This window comes from Epinephelus fuscoguttatus, linkage group LG5 (genome assembly GCF_011397635.1).
Source record: "Epinephelus fuscoguttatus linkage group LG5, E.fuscoguttatus.final_Chr_v1".
In the NCBI taxonomy this organism is placed as follows: domain Eukaryota; kingdom Metazoa; phylum Chordata; class Actinopteri; order Perciformes; family Serranidae; genus Epinephelus; species Epinephelus fuscoguttatus.
This window is the reverse complement of record NC_064756.1, coordinates 32,040,731-32,060,483: the sequence shown is the minus strand read 5'-3', so window position 1 is coordinate 32,060,483 and position 19,753 is coordinate 32,040,731. Positions and strand designations below refer to the sequence as shown.

Sequence of the window (19,753 nt, the reverse complement as noted above, 5' to 3'; positions counted from 1 at the left end):
ACTCGGACTGTTTCAAGCGACGCACACAGGAAACACACGTACCGAGCAGCAGAAACAGCGGCACCATCACATTTTGTTCCTCTGTTGTCTGCATGTGTCAGCTGGGATTTTTCTGCCAAATCAGCGGAGTGATTTTTCGCGAATTTTAAACTTTGTAGAGCCCCTTTCTTATCCGGAGACCTGGATTTTACGGCCAAAATCCTTAAACCAAGTTAACTATGTCCGGATGAGAGAATTAATCCACACAAAGTAAACGAAACTGAAAACTGTTAAGGTTTTAGGCTCCGTTTGCGACAGTAAGTTAACTGGACCCTGAGGATGTTCACGGAGTTAAATGCTACTTGATTGCTACTGGTACTAAATGCATCGGTACTAAACTGTGTTAAGCAGCTATATGATATGATGTATCTGTTAGCCAAACCTAGCGTTATTTGTGGTAACTGCTGTGTGGCTGATTCCATTAATCTCTAATTAATGTTAGGTAAAAATGGGAAAGAAAAGGGGGAAGGACAAGAGCTCCAGAGAGGACGATGACATTGACCTGACAGGTAAAAAAGTTATCATTTTTCATATCAAATGACAACCTGTTGGAGGCCTAGGGTGACTTTTACCACATTGTGTTTTTATCTCCATAGGTCCATCCTGCAGGCATATCAAGAAGGGAACAGACCAAACTCTTCTTAAGAAACTCTCTGGCAATTCGGATTGGACGAGTTGCCAGGATTGTAAGCATGAAGAAAATAAAGAAAATGTCAGCATGCCTGTGCTTCAGGACCCTGAAGAGGAACAAGAAATGGCACCTGTATGGATGTGTTTGAAATGTGGCCATAGAGTGAGTTTTTCAACCCATTTATCATTCAGATTTTGACAGTGTCTGAAGTGACATTTTGCTAATGACTGGATGCATCTTTTTAACTAGGGATGTGGACGAAACTCAGAGAACCAGCATGCCATCAAACATTCTGAGACTCCGCGCTCTGATCCACATTGTCTAGTGATCAGTTTGGACAACTGGAGTGTATGGTAAGTTAGTATATTGCTGTGGTGTGTTAGTTGCAGAGGCTTATGTTGTGTTTGAAATGAAAAGTACAAGTATTTTTTTCATGTGTTACCAAACTTGCAGGTGTTACATATGTGATGATGTAGTCCAGTACTCCAGAACTGGACATTTGGCTCAGCTGGTGACCAACCTAAAAAAGCAGACCTCTGTAGATCCCGTGAAGAGACCACAGAAAGGTAGGTCCTGTTGGAAAGTTTAACATTACTGTGTTCTGATGGTTTATTTAAATGTAAATTATTAAAAATGACATGTCTCTATGACCATGCGCGCTATGTTGTGTTTTCTTATTTAGGAGTGAAGGAGGAAGACAGTTTGTTAGCAGTTGATCAGAAGACAGAGACTGTAAAAACGGAGGACAGTGAAGACAAGGAAAACAAAGAAAATAAGGACCAGCAAAAGAAAAATGCAAAGAAAGAGAGTGCTGCGAAATCACACAAGTCTGGCACATCTGAAGATAGTGGTGGTGTTTCAGTAAAGGGGCTGAGCAACCTGGGAAATACGTGTTTCTTTAATGCAGTAATTCAGGTAAGATTGTGTTTGATAGGATGATAGTCTTGAGTAAAAATGAGAGAAGTCATGAAGTCCAGAGTTATTATTAATTGCTGTTATTGTCTTTTCCAGAATCTCTCTCAAACACAGCTATTAAGACAGACTCTCAACAAAGTGATAGAAGAGAACATGAGTGTTAACATTAAACCCAGTGCCTCCTCGGATTTGGTGTGTTGCCATTATTCTTTCAATGTTTGTTTTTAACTGTAAACTTGATAGATTTATCCTGCCTAAGATACACTATTTATTCCTTAAGACTCAGTTTTATTATGGTTGCAGGAGCCTATTGTAATGCAGTTAGACCAGCCTGGATCCCTGACTTTGGCTATGTGTCAACTACTCAATGAGATCCAGGAATCCAAGAAGGGTGTGGTAACACCGCGGGAGTTGTTCACACAAGTTTGCAAAAAGTGAGTGTGACTACAAGTTGAGGTGGAACTCTACGTTAAGATGTGTTTAAAATGTATTTCCTAGCATCATTACATTAAGTGTCATTCATTTTCTCGTCTCCTTTCTGCAGGGCTGCCAGGTTCAAAGGATTTCAGCAGCAAGATAGCCAGGAGCTGCTGCGCTACCTTTTGGATGGGATGCGAGCTGAGGAGATCAAAGTATGCATTCAGTTTTGAACAGATCGCTTTATATGTCACATTGGTGAAAGATTTACGCTTGAAATTGATTCTGTAGCTGTTCAAGTGGCTATGTGTTACATGGCAGTATAGTGTGTTGACAGCAGGACAGTACTGCCGTGAATATAGTGCTTCTATGCCAGCTGTTATGTATTGCACTGGGCACTTAAATTTCTTATTTCAGGCTCATTGGCACCAAGTCATTCAGATTCTTAATTAAGTCACAAATCAAGGACATGTTAGATGTAAAATGCAAAGAATCGTGGCTAAATAGTATTTTCTCCCTTCTCATTTAATGGCCTTAGGGATTTTGCTCTCCCTGAAAGGTACTCTGATAGGTTGGTTAATTTTCACAGAGAGCAGGTTTTATAAGAGCGTGCAATCCAGAGTGTTAAGAGGCTGAAATTAATTTAACTCTGTGAAAATGTTGTACATCTTTTATCTGCAAGAGCTCCTCCTTGTGATTCATCAAAAGTTTTCTGTTATCCTTTTACATTTAAGATTGTGTTTGTCTCCACAGAGAGTAAGCTCTGGGATCATGGAGGCATTGAAATTATCTAGAAAAGGCACAGATGGAGAGCAGCTGAAAACACTGGTTAAAGGTAAGTAACTGGGCTTTAATTTAAACATCTTGAAGTCAGTGTCATATTTTCGTATACCATATCATATAGTAAGTTAAAGTAAGTTAAATGTAGCCCATGACAATTAAGTTCTGATTTCAGAATACGAGAAAAATGGTGTTCCAAAAAACTTTGTGGACCAAGTTTTTAGTGGGGAAATGACCAGCACTATAATGTGTCAGGAGTGTAAAACGGTATGTATTGTGGAAATGTTTTTTAAAATAACCTGTCAGTGTCATGTCGATTTCAAACTAAATGGCCACTGCTTTGCACTTACAGGTGTCTGTAGTCACCGAGATGTTTTTGGATCTTTCCCTTCCTGTTTCTGATGAGGTAAAGCCCTTAGGAGTGTTTTCTGACAATTTGTTGAGCAACTATTTCTTCATTTTTTATTTTTGTTAGACGCACGTACCCTCTTGCGACTACGTTTGCAGGCATACAGAAAGAAGAACCAGAAAAAAGCAGTTCAGAAGACCAGTGAGTCAAACCAGGAAGGCAGAAACAGCCCTGCTTTGACAAATGGGAATGATGACATGCCCACCGGGTCTAGCAGCAAGTACCAGCAGAAGAAAGCCAAGAAGCAGGCAAAGAAGCAGGCAAAGGTAGCTCAATAAATGTATACAGAAGTTTGTTTTAATATTGCATTAATTCATTTTTGATGATTGTGCAGAATAAACAAAATAGTCTGTATTGTTTTCTTAACTTGGCTTACAGCATCAAAAGAGGCAGCAGAAGATTGAGGGCAGAGCCACTTTGGACAGTCTCTCGTCTCAGAGCCACACAAAGAGTGAACAGACCGATCCTACTGGAGATGCAAAGGATGGGGAAAATGCTGACACTGAAATAAATGAAGAAACCTCGCAAAGTGAAGGAAATCCTGCACAAATCAGTGTAACTGATCAGGACCAGGAGAACCATGACACAGTCCAGGATGAGGAGAAACAAGAAGAGGATGAGGACGAGGTGATCAACTGTGACTCATCAGCGACGTCATCGGTCAGCAACCGCTTTACCATCTTATCAGAGGGGCAGCACTTAATGGACAGCATTGTAGCTGATGATAAAGTATCTGACATGGATCAGGAAGAAGAGGAGGAAACGCAGCTGGTGGGTGAGATGAAGAAGGTAACCCTGGATGATGCCTTTATAGAAGACTCTAATGCTGTGGAACAAAGCATGGAGAGTGAAGATGAGCCACTTGAGACCAAAGAGTACACTGTTGTATGTGAGGACCCAGAGCTGGCCTTCCACACACTGGCTACCAGGACGACCCCTGAGAAACAGGAGTGTTCGGTCCAATCATGCCTTTTTCAGTTCACAGAGGTGGAAACTCTCACACAGAACAACAGCCTGCTATGTGTCACCTGCACTAAACGGCAGCCAAGCAGAGACAAACCCGGAGGTATGTAGAATTTCTGTGACTTACATATTTGTATATTTTTTGCAGTATAGTATCACAAATCCAGTAATTCTAACAAGGCAAGAAGCCAATTAAATTGTGCATCTTTGGTGTTTTTTTCTAATCTTTTGTTGCTTCTTTTTGTGTAAGCAACTAACTTTTCCATTTGGGGATTATTGAATTGAAGTTCATCACCTTTATTTGTGCTATGTTTAGGATCCAAGAAGAATATTTACACTGATGCTCTGAAGCAAATGCTGATCTCCTCACCCCCACCAGTGCTAACCCTTCATTTGAAGAGATTTCAACAGGTAAGACAGTTGAAGAACGTTTTAACATCTTTATACCTTTTGATCCTGTCAGCCAAGCTGTTTTTTATTCACGCAGCTCTGAACCACCTATTTAAAAAGCATGACACGTTATGTTTTGATCTCTTTTTTTTTGTCTTTTGTGAGGCATTGAAACACTTCCTTTTTATGGAATTCTAATGAGATCACTTTTCTTGTTTTCCTCTAGAATGGATACAGTATTTGTAAGGTGAACAGACATGTCCAGTTCCCCCTGATACTGGATCTAGCTCCCTTTTGTGCGGTTAAATGCAAGGTAAATATTGGGATTAACAGCTTTTATTAAATATCAGTACTTTTACCAGTCTATTTCTAAATGTATTATTATTTTATTATAGTTTCACTAACAAACTGTTGTGTCCGAACAGAACTTGACAGAGGGAGATACTCATATTTTGTACAGTTTGTACGGTATTGTAGAGCACAGTGGAACAATGAGGTCAGGTCATTACACAGCGTATGTGAAAGCACGACCCGAGTGCCCTAAACCCTCATCCAACGGACTTGCAGCTGAAGGTAAGTGTACTCGGGTATGACAGTCAGTAAAATAACAACTTGGTCGTAACGTTTTATCTATCTCCATTAACTCATCACTTCCTCTCAGGCCCTGCAGAGCCACCCAGAGGATCCTGGTTCCATATCAGCGACACAAGTGTTCAGCCTGTGAGCGAGAGTAAAGTCCAGAGTTGCCAAGCCTACCTCCTCTTCTATGAAAGAATCCTCTAATCGATCGGTGCCTCATCTCTCAGGAAAACTAAACAAGCAAACCAACCTACTGCTGCTGCTTCAGCTCCATAGTATAAGGGATCTCAAACAGTTAACCAATCAGCATTGTCAGTGACTAAAACTGGACTGAAATGAAACTGAAAAATCAATTATGTGGAAGGGATATTTGACAGTGTTGACATTTTCATCACAGTGGTGTCATGCAGTGTTTCATGTATTGAACAGGACCAGCTGTATGTTTCTCACACCCATGAGAAAATGGCAAGGTGTGCAATGAAAGTCAAGATGGACATTGAACGGATAATTATGTTGGAATTTGTTGCAAAAATCTGTTTCAGGAGATGAATGAAAGTTGGGAAAAAAATAATTTGTTTAACATATATGTCTATTTTTTATCAAAGTCATGTAATGAAATGCTTCAAAAATAAGAAGGCTATTTCCTGTCTTGTGTGCTGGCTTGCTGACTCTTGCATTGAGCATGCGCAGTAAGTGCTGACAATTTTTCCTGGTCCAAATTGTCACATGACGAGGAAAGTCTGGGTCCGGATGGCCAGAAACATCTTCAGAAATTTACCAATGGCAGTGTTGTCAAGCTGACATGGCAGGTCAGTGATTATATATAGCCTTTTTAAATTAATATAAAGTACTGTTTCAGATTGTTTTCGTCTTTAGCCAAAAACAGGAAGATGTGTTCGCTCGGTGGAGAAGTATAGCTAGCGGTCTGGCCTAGCGCAGAGCCTTTCGGTGTGGATATTATTTTCGACCGATGACATTAGTATCTTTATGAAAACGTTGTCAGTCGTTAATAACGTAACGTTCTTGTTGTAACTTTGGTCACTTTTAGGTATGCCTCTCCACCACCATGCTCACTTGGGTAACTTGGCTAAACATGAGTCAGCATTTTGCTGCCCAAGTCACCGTGTTAGAATTAAATCTATCCTGGCTGCAGTAACTTCCTGATCACCTAAAAGCTTGCGAGCTAATTACATTTTATCAGACAGCTGTCCCGTTAAATATGCATCCAGGTCAGTACAATGTCAATATAAGTTATTACATTTGGTTACACGTAAATCATATTTATTTTTCACTGAAGTCGGACTGGAACATGCAATTACCTTGAATAATAAGGTACAGTAAAGTGTCTTGCATGAAGGCAGGTCATTTGACTGCCCTGTTATCTTTTCTGCTGCCCACAACAATAATATCTATTAGGTAATGTAGATTCCTGTGGGAAAGTGTTATTAGACAGTGAACTAGTCATTAGCTTTTTGTATGTTAAAAGTTATATTAGTAATGCTTGGGTGACCGTCTTAGATTCTTTTAAAAATGTTCATCTAAACCTCAAGGTTCAGCCTCACTATGAAACAGCTGCCCTTCACCAACTTTGCACCTTCAAGGATCCACTATGGCTGCAACTAAGGATTATTTATCAAATCAGTTAATTGAATGAGCTATCAAAATTGTTGCAGATTAATTTTCTGTCAACAGGCTGATCGATCATCAACTAATCACTGCAGCTAGAATCCACACTGTGGTCTGTTTTGACAAACTCTGCATTGTGATCATGATGCCTTGAGATTCTCCCCTGCTCCCTCTCACACAGGCTGAGCTTGTAAGAACCATGTCGCTCCAAGCTCCCCGCATGTCAGTGTTCACCTTTCAGTCTGCAGTGCACAGCGCCCATGTTCTCCAGTGTCTGAATGACCAGAGGCAGCGGGACATCCTGTGTGATGTGACGGTGGTGGTCGAAAGCAGGAGTTTTCGGGCCCACTGCTCTGTCTTGGCTTCCTGCAGCGAATACTTTCACAGCAGGGTAACCAGTGTCACCAGACAGAATCCCATCATTACCTTGCCTGATGAGGTCAGTGTCCTGCTGTTCTGTCGAGGGATTTGGGAAAAAAATTGACCCAGTTTTACCAATATGTTGCACTTCTGAATTCAATTGTTTTATTATGGACTTCTGAGTGATCTGATTTTCTACAGTAGGAAATTTAAGGCAGGTCTGTACTTTAGAGGACACATATCATGGCGCCAATAAATTAAAACTGAAGTCTATAATCAGCACAATATAAATAATAATGAACTTTTGTCATCCTGAAAATAAAGAGCCCATCTGTCAGTTGCTAAAATGTTATATCACACTTAGCAAGGCGCAGCATGCAATGTATATGTAGAAGACTAGCTACCAAAAAGTCTCTGAACAAGACTACATTTTTATCGCATGGCTGAGAACCTTTTCTTCAAGATGTGCCATGGAAATTGCAGACACTGCAGTATCTATTTTCTCCAGCAGTAGATGTCTCTGTGTAACATGACTGTTGGTCCAATTTGCAGCCCTTGCAATGTGACTCATGCCTGAGCACACGTGTACATCATAATGTCCGTGACAATGATGTATCTGTCAGCCCTGCAGAAATTATTACAGCTCTATGCTATTTCAGGCTTTGTTGATTTTAGAGGCCTGTGTTAGTACCCACTGAGCTTTTTCATGTAGTATGGGTTTTACTGCATTACATTTCAGGAAATATACAAATACCTATAGTTCTGGATACCTTGTGTTCCTTTATTAGCTGGTTACCTTTCTAATACGGTCTTATTAAGTTACAGTTGTTAGTTATAGTATATAGTGTGAGTTTTATTGTACCCCAACAATTTGCTGTATCTCCTTTCCCCACAGGTGACTGTTGAGGGGTTTGAACCATTGCTTCAATTTGCCTACACATCAAAACTTCCCTTCACCAAAGAAAACATCCACGCCATTCACAGCAGTGCAGAGTTTTTAGGATTTCATAACCTGGAGTCAGCATGCTTTGATTTCCTCATCCCAAAGTTTTCTGAAGGTAAAAGAACCTCACAGGAGGTCAGGCGTAGAGCCTGTTGTCAGAGCCAGGATCCCAGTGCCAGTTTTGGCCCTAGTGTAGAGAGCAGCCAACCAAAATCATTTGAGTCACACAGCTCAGTGCCTTCAAGAGGTGATGAACAAACAGATTTCCCATCACAGTGTCCTCCAAGCGCAGAGGGTCAAACGAACAGCAGGGAAGAACACTTCTGTTTGGAGAACTGTGGGCCACAAATGGCCCCCTTATCTCTGGAGTTAACAGCAAATGGTGTGTGCCCCATGTTGTCTTTGCCATGCCCAGACTCTGACAAAGCAGATCATCCCTCTCAGTTCTGCGAAAAAGACATTTTAGAGATAGGAGATGTGTGTAATCAAAGTGAGTTGAGTTTGGCAGACTGTGGCTTGCCCTGTGAGCTCACAACCCCAGGGGATGGGAATCCGCCAGAACTCATTGAGTCAGCAGGCAGAGATGTTAAGCAGACTGTCGAGACGCTTGGTGCTGAAACTGACTGTAACCCCAGTTCATGTCCACTCAACACATCAGGGGCGGAAGATTGCAGTGAGTTATTAGAGCAGAGTGTGGCTGGCCTTGAAGAGAAAATGGAAGGTGATTTCTCAGACCCTACACTAACTGCTCTAAGCCACGAAGAGGGAATTGGGGAGAGGAGCAGCGTGGAGAGGGAGGTGGCTGAGCATCTGGCAAAGGGATTTTGGTCTGACCTGTGCCCGTCTCAAGCTCAACCACTCCCCTTAGAACCCATGGACCAAAACAATCTGGCAAAAGCATCAGACTTTCATTGGCTTAAGCAGCTGGACCTGAGCTCCAGTGTAGGAGACTGTCCCTTCCTCAGGGACTTTGGGACCAGTGATGACTCGGCCCCACGCACCGACAGCCTTTCCCAGTCAGAGAAGAGCCCCTACATGTCATCCTCACTCAACTCTGGGGACGAGTCAGACCTGGACACAGATGGAGATACTGAGGCCAACAACAAAAGAGCAGCAGAGGTCATTTTGATACACAGCTGATGTTTGGTTATTGATAGATGAATATATTCAGTAGAATAAATCTTACTTCAAAACCATGTACTCTACAGATTCAACTCCCTTTCCCAGTGGAGCAGATCTCAACGCTGACTCGAAGCGCTTTCCAGCAGCTTTTGAGACACCATCACCTGACTCAAGACCAGCTGGAGTTTGTCCATGACGTCCGCCGACGTAGCAAAAACCGTGTGGCTGCACAGCGCTGCCGAAAGAGGAAACTCGACAGCATACAGCAGCTGGAATGTGAAATAAAAAAATTAGTAAGTTGCCTCAAATTTGTCTGGCATTCTCAACATGTTGTCATACATGAGATGATTGATTTTAGTGTCTTGTGACCTTTGTTGGCCTCTTGTGGTGCTGCCCAGCAACTGCAGCAGTGCTGATGGAAATACTTTTGTCTTCCTAAACAAGTGTCTTGCACAGCCTCCACCTTTTTTTTCTTATCCATTTGCCACAACAAAGAAGTGTAATTTTTGCAGTAGAGGTCAGTATGCTAGGAACCCAGAGTACAAATCCAGGAGAATGTATATACTGAAAAAGTAATGTTTCACAATGCAAAATGTCAATAAAACGGCTTTATTATTTGCTTTTGGTATGAAAAGTAAGCTTTATAGCAATTTTAGCTAAAATATGTTTGCATTTACTGCAGTCCTGTGCTATTAAATGTTTAGAAATGTACATAGATCATTATGGTAGCCTTTCCTACACAGCTAACTGATGGGATTATTTTGAGATCAGACAAAAATGTGCACTAACTCACCACTTTAAATAAAATTCTGTGAGGAGCACAAGACAAACTATTTATGACAGTCTTGCACGCTCCGTCATAGATATTACCTTGGTGTAAATTCTGTAGCACCTGTAGAAGGGTGAACAACAGATTTACAGATTCAACAGGCTGAACCAGAAAACGTATGAATTTTAAATACTGAAGGAACATAAATGAAAGGGTAAGAAGCGCGAATAAAGAAACAGACAAAAAACAGTGAAGCCTGACTAGATATTTTTCTAATCTCCATTGAGTGACCCTTTAATTTTACAGCAATCTTCAGTTGTAAGTTTTTGTTTGAATTCGAAGATTGTAAATGATTGTTACTGTCATTTGCTCTACAGAAAAGTCAGAAGGAGCGGCTGTTGCAGGAGAGAACTGAGCTGGAGCAAAACCTGGAGGAGACGCGGCAGAGTCTGTGCGAGTTATGTAAGAGTGTCAGCATCGAGTCTGGCTCTGATCAGGACCACGTGCAGCTTCTTGCCAAGGTCTCCTCACCAGACTCCCCCATTTCCTCCCCTAGCCATGTGGGTAAAAATGAGGAGTCCCAGATCACTATCAAAATGGTAAGTTGTTCTTCAGAGCGTTGCCCAAGTAAGCCACCTGCAGACTCAGTTCAAACTGCTACACCAGAGGCTGGTGCACAGACAGAAGAGGCAGGTTCTCCACAGAGCTGCCCTAGTCCCTCTTCTCTGCTCAGTGTCTGTCTGAACATGAACAACAGCTTATAATTGGACATAATTTCCATTATCATTTCTAACCTTGAAGGACCACGGAGCAGGGAGTGGACTTAAAGTATATACTGTAATCCCCCTTTGGGATAAATATGCTTTCCTGTGTATTTCACTGACTGATTTTCAGCCTGATATAGGTATCATAAAGTGACATAGCAAAATGTCAGATCTTCTTTGTTGTATTTCTAATATACATTTTACTGTAGTTAACACAGAAAACAGTATTCATCACTTTAAAAGTGCAGACAATTTTCCAGTAATTCCCTTTCTAAAAATGAAGTTTGTTTTACTCAGGGAAACATATAACCTGACTGTTGTGATGGCTAAAATAATTCTTGCTGCACACCCAACCCCATGCACACAAAACAGACAGTTGAAAATAAGATGTTTCTTTGATTTTAGGCTAATTAGTCTGTAATCATTAGTCATATTCTTAACACACTCTGTGTTATTCTACTACTATGCTGTTTCATTGACTAAATATGCACAGCACTAACAGAACTTTTTACAGTAGATTACAAGGAATTGTTACAGCTAACAATATATCTTAACAGCATTATTTGAATGCCAGTCTATAGTTTGAATGAGTAACTGTAAGTTTCCCCCGATATTTGAGGAGTAGTTCCAGTGTGTCTGAAAGTGTTAAGGGGAACATAGGGAGTTATGTTATTTGATGCAAAATGTGCCTTATGCTGTAATACAAAAAGATAAAGGCAGTCTTTGTATTCTTATCTCAAGCACTGTTGCACATTAACCCAAAGCCCATTTTGATGGCATTCTCTTACATTAAGGTCTGTCTTCATGTTGAATATTTTTTATTAAATGCTTTGTTGCATTACAGATTTAAATAAACAACATTTTGTTACCATTTGGTGTTTGTTTTTTTCAACCAGCAAGAAGAGTATTTTCTCCGCCTGTATTCATGCACAGTACCACAAGTTGGCCAATAGATGGAAGTACAACTCAGTTTACCTCACCAGCTATGCTTAGCCTTAATTGACTGGCTAGAGCACTATGATATGAATATTTCCTTCTGCGAGTTATCTGCAAGAGATTAAGCTTTCTTCTAGAGATCTTTGTGCAAGCTCAAGGCTTAACATTGCAAAACATTTATAAAGTTTAAGCAACAAACTTTAGTTAAAAAAAAAAAAAAAACCTGAAACAACATGTAATATCACTGATGTCAGACTGTTCAGTCAGCATTGGTGGACATGACATAATCAACAACAAAAAAAAATGGTATTCAAAAAAATAATTGGGTCCAAGCTTTAAAGGAGGAATAGGAACCTGGTTCAGAACTACTTGCGTTATTGTAAACAAAATTAATTTGTTGTTTTTTTATGAACATGGATTATGACAAAACTCATTTATTTCCACCTAATAGTAAAATTATGTAACTGCTACCACTAATATATAACAGTTGGAACTTAACTATTTTCTAAAGATTTATTGGATCTACAATCATTAGGACTATAGATTAGACTAAGATAGGGTTCAAATTAAAGGCAGACTCAGCCTATATTCGACCTAAGCTATGTAAAGAGTCAAGGTACCTAGAGACTGCAGACAGGAAATTGAAAAAAGTAAAGTGTGTATGACAGCCGTCCCTGTAACCCAGCAGTGCAAGACTTGTTATGCAATAGATGCAAAGAAGGGGCCCTCCCACTCTAGTGAAATCATATAGATCATGGTCCGGACTTACTAATGTATCCAAGCAATTATGTTCATTTTGGCAGAAGTGTCAAAACAGTAGCAGATATTCCTCGCATGCCTACAAAGGCATACATGTGCAGGTCTGCATATAGTCATGTTGGCGCAGATACTTTTGGTACCAATAGGTGTTGAAGTTGGTCTGGCAGGTTGCCTCCATTCATGGTAAAGTGTTACAAAAAAAAATAAATCACAATATGCAAGAAACAAGAGGTTCTGATTCTCCCATCTGAAAAAAAGCACTGCTTTAGGCACAAGCATGGCATGTGTTTGGCTGCTTTTCAAAGATCTTCCAATTTCAGCTGTTGTGAAACAATTTGTATCATTATCACCTGTTTAAAAGAAAAGTAGTTATTTTCTTTGGAGTGTTGCAACCCAGTTCTTAGGCAGACCACGCTTTGTTTTTTGAGCATCGGTGCTCATGAAAGTCATCTTAGGTCAAAGCTTAAGATACACAAACAAGAAAAGAAACAAACCAAATATACAGACCTTGTTAAAAGATCTAAGTTTGAGGAGAAAACATCACAACATAGTAGGAATCATTGTATGACTAACAAGTTATTTACTGCATCTGCAGACCTGTTTTAGCTATGAATACCCATCCTGCAATAGCAAACTAGGATAACCTTTTGTTGAGATTTAAAGTTGTTGGAGTTTAGAGAACTATTATTTGATATGAAACTGGTCTGAGCACTCCCTCTTATTTCAGAACAGAGAGGTGCTTGCATAAGGCTTGATCAAACAAACCAGGGTTAAACACAATAGACATTTTACAAAGGCCCTTTCAAAACTGAAGAAGCTATTTTGTCAAGATGTTTTTGTCTTATGATATGAACTTCCTTCTTCTCTGAGTTTGGGCAGTGCTGGCCTTGTTGTTTCGTGTCCTTTAAAATAGCTACTGTAGCACTTGGGGACAATGAACAAAAAAGCAATCTCATTGTGTTTTCCTCAGAACACAATCCTCAAGGTTAAAGTGGTAATTACATGGGCAACCCTGAAGCCACTAATAAAACTCATTCTATCTTTGAGAGGTCAACTCGCACAGAAACACACACTGAAAACAAAGCTTTAACTTTAAACTAGACGAGTGGTGTTGCATCTAAAAGTCAAAAGGATTAGATGGTGATAATGCCACAGAGATCAAATATCATGACACAGATCTGTAGAAAATCCTCAAGTTTATGTCTGTCAAAACTGGCATCACCTTCAGAAACCATAGCATTATGAACTGGACCCGCTCTCAAAAATTAGGTTTCTTCCCTGGTGTTTGTGTCTTTTATGCACAGTTTGGATTTTGGAGCATTGTAGCGCAAAAAGTAAGATTATCCTCTTTTGCAAGCTACACAGGAAGAGAAACTTGATTTGAGGAGGAAGCAGCTGTGCGGCATGGCAAGGTCAGAGGCCTGTAATCCGCGGCCTCATTCATGCAAGATTAAAAACCTGCTCTGAGTTCTGATTAAGAACGCAGGGTTAGAAGATTAAAGACCAGCAAACAAAATGAAAGCAGTTTAAGCCCAATCCTGGAATTCATCAGAATACCAAAACCTTAAACTGTCATTACAACGTGAGATTAATGCAAACCCCCCTTGAACTCTGTATCTGTCTTGATATATCTTCTGTGTCACAGCCTATATTTCTTTTTTTTTTTTTAACAAAAATCTGGATGATCTCTCTCATTTCTCTCCACCTCCCCCGTCTCTGATTTTTTTTCTCACTGAAATTATTATTTTTTTAATCCTTTGTCAGTATGAATTGGCTCAGATTATTGTCAATAAAATTACCAGTCCTTTTACTCATTTATTGTCTTGAATTGTCACACAATACATGGATATATTTTGTAAAAGGGTTATGCACATCTCTTTTACCTACTTTTCACAATGTTTCTGGTCATTATCCTCTGACAGACAGACTCCACAGTACTTAGGTAGCGAGGATTAAGAAACAGGAGGCAAGGGGAAAAAAATAAGGATTAGAAATTAAAACATCTGGAAGTTAGTTTGCTTGCAAAATTGCTAAAGCAGAGAATATATATGCTAATCAAACTGACAAACACTGTGCAGTGTAATACTCATGGAGCTGGCAGGACTTTTCCTGCAGGCTAACACTGACCACAAATGCAACTGTTGTCAAGTAGGTCTAGTTGAACAAGCAGCAACAATTACAGGTTACAGATTGTGGTTGCTAAAGGAAAATTTTTCATATCCACTTTTATTTTGAGACAAATAAACTTGTCCGTGAAAGCTTAAAATCTAATTGTTAGAACATCCGAACAATACAAACCTGAATTCTTGATATGATAATATTGGTCTTCACCTCAGTAAACACCAGATTACTGAATAATATGTCAATTAGCTTGTATATTCCCTCTAATTTACAAGAATGCTTCTTATCCTATGTGAATAGAAAAAGTGCCACTTCAGTGACCTCTGTCCATGGCCTCCTGAATGCAGAACTTAGGAGAGGACATCCATATAGCGGTATAGTATTGGAGTTTCACTAGCAGGGGGTCAAATCCTAGAGAAAGACACAATACTTGTATAATCAATCGAAACATAAGGTCCATGACCTTCTTGCAGCACATCAATCTTATAAACTGTTGAGCAACTGTATCCTAAATGATTATATGCTGCAGTCACTTCATTTTGGGGGTAGCACAGAGAAGGGGGCTATATCCCATTGACAGGATTATATAAATGAGGACCATAATACTGTAATCCCCCAGAGAAATGAGAGAAACCAGGGGACGAGCCGACCCCAGCTAGCTAGCACCCTGGTCTGCAACCGTCAGATTAACAAGCAGCTGGTTGTACAGTGACAGATTACATTCACACTTGTTTTCTTGTCTCAACAGTCCTTGCTGTGTTGCATTTGTAACATTAGAAGCACAAGAAAAAGAGCCCTTAAGGACAAGATCTGTCAAAGAAGTCATACTGTATCAGAGCACGACTGTTTAACCAGTCATGTGGAAATTGTTGGAATTTATTGGTGTCAAGAGCCAACTGGAAAAGCAAAAATGATGCCTGCAATTCTGCCAAGTACATTGGTTTTTAATTAACTTAGCTGTTTTGAGAGTTAGATTGAGCACGGAGTCATTTTTTCAGCTTAGCAGTGCAGAAAATATCCCCAAAGTTTAAGGGAAGCCATCATCCTTCAAAGTCACATACTGTAGGTTGTTCATGCATTTGATGTGTGCTGGTGTTGATGGAGTAAAATGCAAAGACATTTTAAGTGTTTGCCTGTATTATAATTGACAGCTGGACAGCTAGAATACCTGTTATCCAAAATTACCAGATCATATTACATGATCAACTGCTGATTCACTTGAGTGCAATACCATTAGTTTTACAGTGAACACCAGTTACAAAATGTTGTCAAGCATATTTAAAGAATCATCAGTTCACTTGTACAGCTCAGTTGAATCACCCAATGCTGGTGGTTGAAAGTGCTGCTCTATGAACAATTTAAAACAGGGATATGGGATTCACCTTTATTAATAAATTTATATCAATGAATAGAACAGCATTTATATCAAAATTAATTAAAAACTCAATACTCTTGATTGGTGCAGACTAGTGTTGCACGGTATACCGGTACTAAAATAGTACCGCAGTACTAGAGTATTCCAAATGGTACTATACTGCATTTGGAAAATACTGGTACTTTGAAACTGATTCAATTCATTAATTTAGTTAATTTAGTTTACTCATTTATGCACACAAACGCCTTTCTTGTTCCTATTGGAGCACAGATTGCGCAAGTGGTGTGTATGACAACACCTGTATCAACATTCGCAGCAGGTGCACATGAAAAAAGACAAGAGAAAGTCTGCCTCGCAGACCGTACCGTTACACCCCTACTATTTATTGTTCCAAAGGTTTGTATCCAAAAGGACTTTTCCTTAGGAAAAGTACCGAAGAGTATCGAAAAGTATCGAAATTCAAATTGGTATTGGTACCGAAACAAAGATTTTGGTATCGTGACAACACTAGTGCAGACTGTTTCTTTTCTTTAAGTGTGTTTTGTATGGCAAAGAAACATTGTGTAATCCTGCCCTCCCCTTTGCTTGGATTTTTCTCTTCATTGTTGTGCAGCAATTTAAAGACATGCCTGTTTCCTCCATCACAACACTGAAAGGAATGAGCTGGTCACATAGTAGATACAGTTTTAGAAGCAAAATGTGGTTGAAAAGGTAAAAAAAAAAAAAAAAACACTGAAAAGTTGTCAGCGTCAAAATCAGGCAATCCATTGGACTTAAAAGCATCTTCAATGACACAGTAGAGTTCCAGTTGATGGTTTGATTTTGGCCTCACTGAAAAAACTGAAACAGCTGAGCGTTTGCCATTTAGAGCAGAGCATTGTAAACGTCTGTAATCACACATATGATTTTGCTATAGTTACACACTGGTGGCACCTGAATATTTCAAATCTAGTTCAAATCAGATTACATGTCAAAATGTCCTGTGTCCCCCTTTTCAGTTAATGAGTTTGAATTTAAATCTTATATTTAAATTGTGAACAGGAATAGTAAACCTTAACACTGCAATGTCATTGCGTGCATACTGGTGATGCTTTGTTAACAATGAATGCAACACTAACATTGGATTCTCATTGAATGTGTGGGTTTTTATGTCCAAATTAGCATTATTTTAAAGCAATGCTGTATGTATAATGCAAAAAATCTGTCAAAAATGATCTATGTAATAATCATAATGACCAATCAATCGTAATTTTTGTTCATGAATATCAATCAATGGTTCTTAGTCACAAGTATGATTATTTCAAATGTGAAATTCTGTCACATCATCTTGAATGTGACACAAATCCTTTAATGCAGAGACAAAACAACCACCGTTCAGCAGTACCTGTTAGATTTGGGGGAAGAAGAATTTCATTACATCTGCAGGATTTTCTAATCTGTGTGACAAGGCCTGTACACCTTAAAACCAAGACTGTGAAATATGTGTTTGTAATCCATTACAAAATGAGGATGTTATTTACAAGCCTTTAAGCCTTACTGAGGTGAATATGGGTCCGATGAAAGCTGAAAGCAGGCAGAGAGAAAGGTGATTTAGGGACGCAAGTAGCTACTGCCGAGCCAGTGGCATGAGTCATCTGCCAATGTAATGACTTACGTGACCACCCACTTTAACATTAAAGCCAGAGGCCATCTCTCTATATCTTAAGTGTTCTAGGACTGGTTGCTTTACATTCTGTTATCTGGTGATTTTAAACACATGATTAGATGTGCTGCTTTACACCAATGGTAAATAAGTTTGGGCAAAGTGCTATACAAATGCATAATAGTTGCTTAATTGGCAGGGTACTTGCAAGCAACATCTATGAATGCTAAAAATAAGACATTGGTGATATACAGTGTAGTGTGTTAGCATACAAGTAGGTTTTCTATAGTGCAGGCCAACAATAACATGCAAACCTGTAAACTCACAACCCCTGTTCTCTGATAACATGAGTAAAGTTTCTCAAAAAAATTGTTCCAAAAAATGGCTGAAACAAATGACGAGAACAGAACAATGAATGTTCACAATTGGAAAGCAGCAATTAAAAAAATCAAACTGATTTTAGAAGAACTCATTTCATCTTTGTGTAACTCTAAGGGTTTGTGGATGAAACCTTGGAGACGTTATTTCAATTAACACAACTTATAATTGCTCCATCCAGTGAGGAAAAGGCTGCGCAAGCAAAGAAAGGACGCAATCAAAACCAAAACAACCAGAAATAAAAGGTTAAATGATGTAATGTTCTCACACAACTTTAGTCATTCTGAAACAATGCCAACATGACGAAACATATACATGCATGTTTGTGAATGTCATATGATACAAAAGCAAAAAAAAAAAGAAAGAAACTATAGACAGTAAGCAACTGATGGCCTGAGTGTCAAGCAACTTGAATAAAATCTTGTGGGAACACTCATTCATAAACAAAGTGGAAACAATCGTCATAGAGTAAATCAAATTTTTTTGAAATACATGAGTACATACAAAAGTGGTACGAAGTACTGTTGTGTCAAAGTTTCTGTGCGCTATAAATATGAAAATGCAAATATTTTTTATAACAGAACACCTTCACACCTACTGCAGTTGTCGGAATTTACATGGCAAACACGCCTCAAAAGATAACACTTAGCATCACTTACCCACAATATCATGGCATGAGAATGACATTTTATCCACACAAACAATGTTACAGTGTTTACAGTTTTTTGCGAAAAAACAGCAAGGCCAAGTGTCATGATGTCAGAAGTCAACAACCATCTGTCATCATAAAAAAGGGTTTCCAATGTATTCTTCCAATTAAGACTAAAATGTTCATGTTCTCTACATCAAAACTACTGAAAACACTAAACTCTGTGTCAAAAAAGTATTTCTGTTTTGATTGTAACAATGCAGTTCAACACATTCAGACTTCAAATTTTTGTTGGCCCAGTGATTACTGTAGTCCTCTGAAGACAACAATGACAACGCAAATGTGTAGTAGGGTTCATTAACAGTCTTTGATTGAGTCCCATCGTGTGTTAATACTTGTTGTGCCATTCGCACTGACCAACACTCACCTCCTCAATGTCCAAATTTTTTCTGGATTTGTAAATAAACTCTCCAATCGCTACAAAAACTGAGAGGACTAGTCCGGCTGCCAGCACAATAAAGATACCCCCTATGTTCTCCACACCAAGCGCACTGGCCTCTTTGCTGTCCTCCTCTGGGCAGCCATTCCCTCTCCACCATTTCTCCTTCATCATGTGCAGCTTCCCTTCCTCCTGAAGCTGCAAGATGGCGATGGTGACCTTGTCTCTGTAAGGGGAGCCTACAGCAGGATAAAAAAACATTATTACTGCCATTACCAGCATCATAACCTTTGGGTTGGTTGCTTTGTAGACGGACAGGAAGCATTTATTGGTTATAATTGTTACTGTGTCTGTTGTTACTGATCTCTCTTACCAATCGGGGTTCCCACTCCATAGCCCTTTGAATCTATCAAGCCTCCAATCTGTGTGAGGTTGCAGTTACGCTGGCTGATGTACTCGATGCTGGTCGACTCCATCAAAAGAGCATAGTCCGTAGTTAGAACCCTCTGAATCCCCTCCCGGTTGTTTTTCACCAAAGCTGTGTTCTTCCTACTGCTCATGAATGCCCACATTTTCTCATAAGTTGAGATCTTAGATTTCTGTTTAATCAGAATCAGAATATATATAAGTTAAAAACACAGCATCTTTATATTCAACACAGCAAACAACAACGCAGCGGACAAAAACCAAGACCGGTAATGTTGATGCATGGTCAGTGGTTGATGCTTCTTTCTAATATTTCAAATG

General features: G+C 39.5%; 3 protein-coding genes across 6 annotated transcripts in view; 2 read left to right on the top strand and 1 right to left on the bottom strand.

Annotated features, from left to right (window-relative positions):
* The first annotated feature begins 37 nt into the window (after nucleotides 1-37).
* Nucleotides 38-5,729, top strand: usp16 (ubiquitin specific peptidase 16). Of its 3 annotated transcripts, none has more exons than XM_049577001.1 (18): nucleotides 38-296; nucleotides 482-548; nucleotides 636-832; nucleotides 920-1,023; nucleotides 1,124-1,236; nucleotides 1,353-1,585; nucleotides 1,682-1,777; nucleotides 1,889-2,019; nucleotides 2,130-2,217; nucleotides 2,756-2,837; nucleotides 2,958-3,049; nucleotides 3,135-3,188; nucleotides 3,290-3,457; nucleotides 3,570-4,257; nucleotides 4,471-4,565; nucleotides 4,771-4,857; nucleotides 4,970-5,117; nucleotides 5,206-5,729. In XM_049577001.1, exons 2-18 carry the CDS (start codon nucleotides 488-490, stop codon nucleotides 5,325-5,327), a joined length of 2,559 nt encoding a protein of 852 aa, XP_049432958.1. In that variant the 5' UTR covers nucleotides 38-296; nucleotides 482-487; the 3' UTR covers nucleotides 5,328-5,729. The 3 variants fall into 3 exon arrangements, with proteins under 3 accessions (XP_049432958.1, XP_049432959.1, XP_049432960.1); XM_049577002.1 differs by having other exon boundaries at nucleotides 38-354; XM_049577003.1 differs by having other exon boundaries at nucleotides 38-369.
* An 85-nt stretch (nucleotides 5,730-5,814) lies between these two features.
* LOC125889213 (transcription regulator protein BACH1-like) lies at nucleotides 5,815-11,578 on the top strand. The gene is made up of 5 exons (XM_049577006.1): nucleotides 5,815-5,932; nucleotides 6,931-7,188; nucleotides 8,005-9,171; nucleotides 9,261-9,467; nucleotides 10,321-11,578. Exons 2-5 carry the CDS (start codon nucleotides 6,949-6,951, stop codon nucleotides 10,705-10,707), a joined length of 2,001 nt encoding a protein of 666 aa, XP_049432963.1. The 5' UTR covers nucleotides 5,815-5,932; nucleotides 6,931-6,948; the 3' UTR covers nucleotides 10,708-11,578.
* A 6,601-nt stretch (nucleotides 11,579-18,179) lies between these two features.
* LOC125889210 (glutamate receptor ionotropic, kainate 1) overlaps nucleotides 18,180-19,753 on the bottom strand; it is a 31,282-nt gene continuing 29,708 nt past the window's right edge. For both annotated transcript variants that reach the window (XM_049576999.1, XM_049577000.1), the window contains 2 exons: nucleotides 19,380-19,605; nucleotides 18,180-19,245 (listed from right to left, as the gene is read on the bottom strand). In XM_049576999.1, the coding sequence (XP_049432956.1) occupies nucleotides 18,956-19,245; nucleotides 19,380-19,605 (516 nt within the window). In that variant the 3' untranslated portion in view covers nucleotides 18,180-18,955. The remainder of the gene's footprint in view (nucleotides 19,246-19,379; nucleotides 19,606-19,753) is intronic.

Bases quoted from the DNA above. Each gene is read 5' to 3' on its own strand.
- usp16 (XM_049577001.1), top strand. From the start codon at position 488: ATGGGAAAGAAAAGGGGGAAGGACAAGAGCTCCAGAGAGGACGATGAC. The intron at 2,218-2,755 runs GTATGCATTCAG...TTGTCTCCACAG, and splicing joins TGCGAGCTGAGGAGATCAAA to AGAGTAAGCTCTGGGATCAT. The intron at 4,258-4,470 runs GTATGTAGAATT...TGCTATGTTTAG, and splicing joins AAGCAGAGACAAACCCGGAG to GATCCAAGAAGAATATTTAC.
- LOC125889213 (XM_049577006.1), top strand. From the start codon at position 6,949: ATGTCGCTCCAAGCTCCCCGCATGTCAGTGTTCACCTTTCAGTCTGCA. The intron at 7,189-8,004 runs GTCAGTGTCCTG...CTTTCCCCACAG, and splicing joins TCATTACCTTGCCTGATGAG to GTGACTGTTGAGGGGTTTGA. The intron at 9,172-9,260 runs GTCATTTTGATA...TGTACTCTACAG, and splicing joins ACAACAAAAGAGCAGCAGAG to ATTCAACTCCCTTTCCCAGT.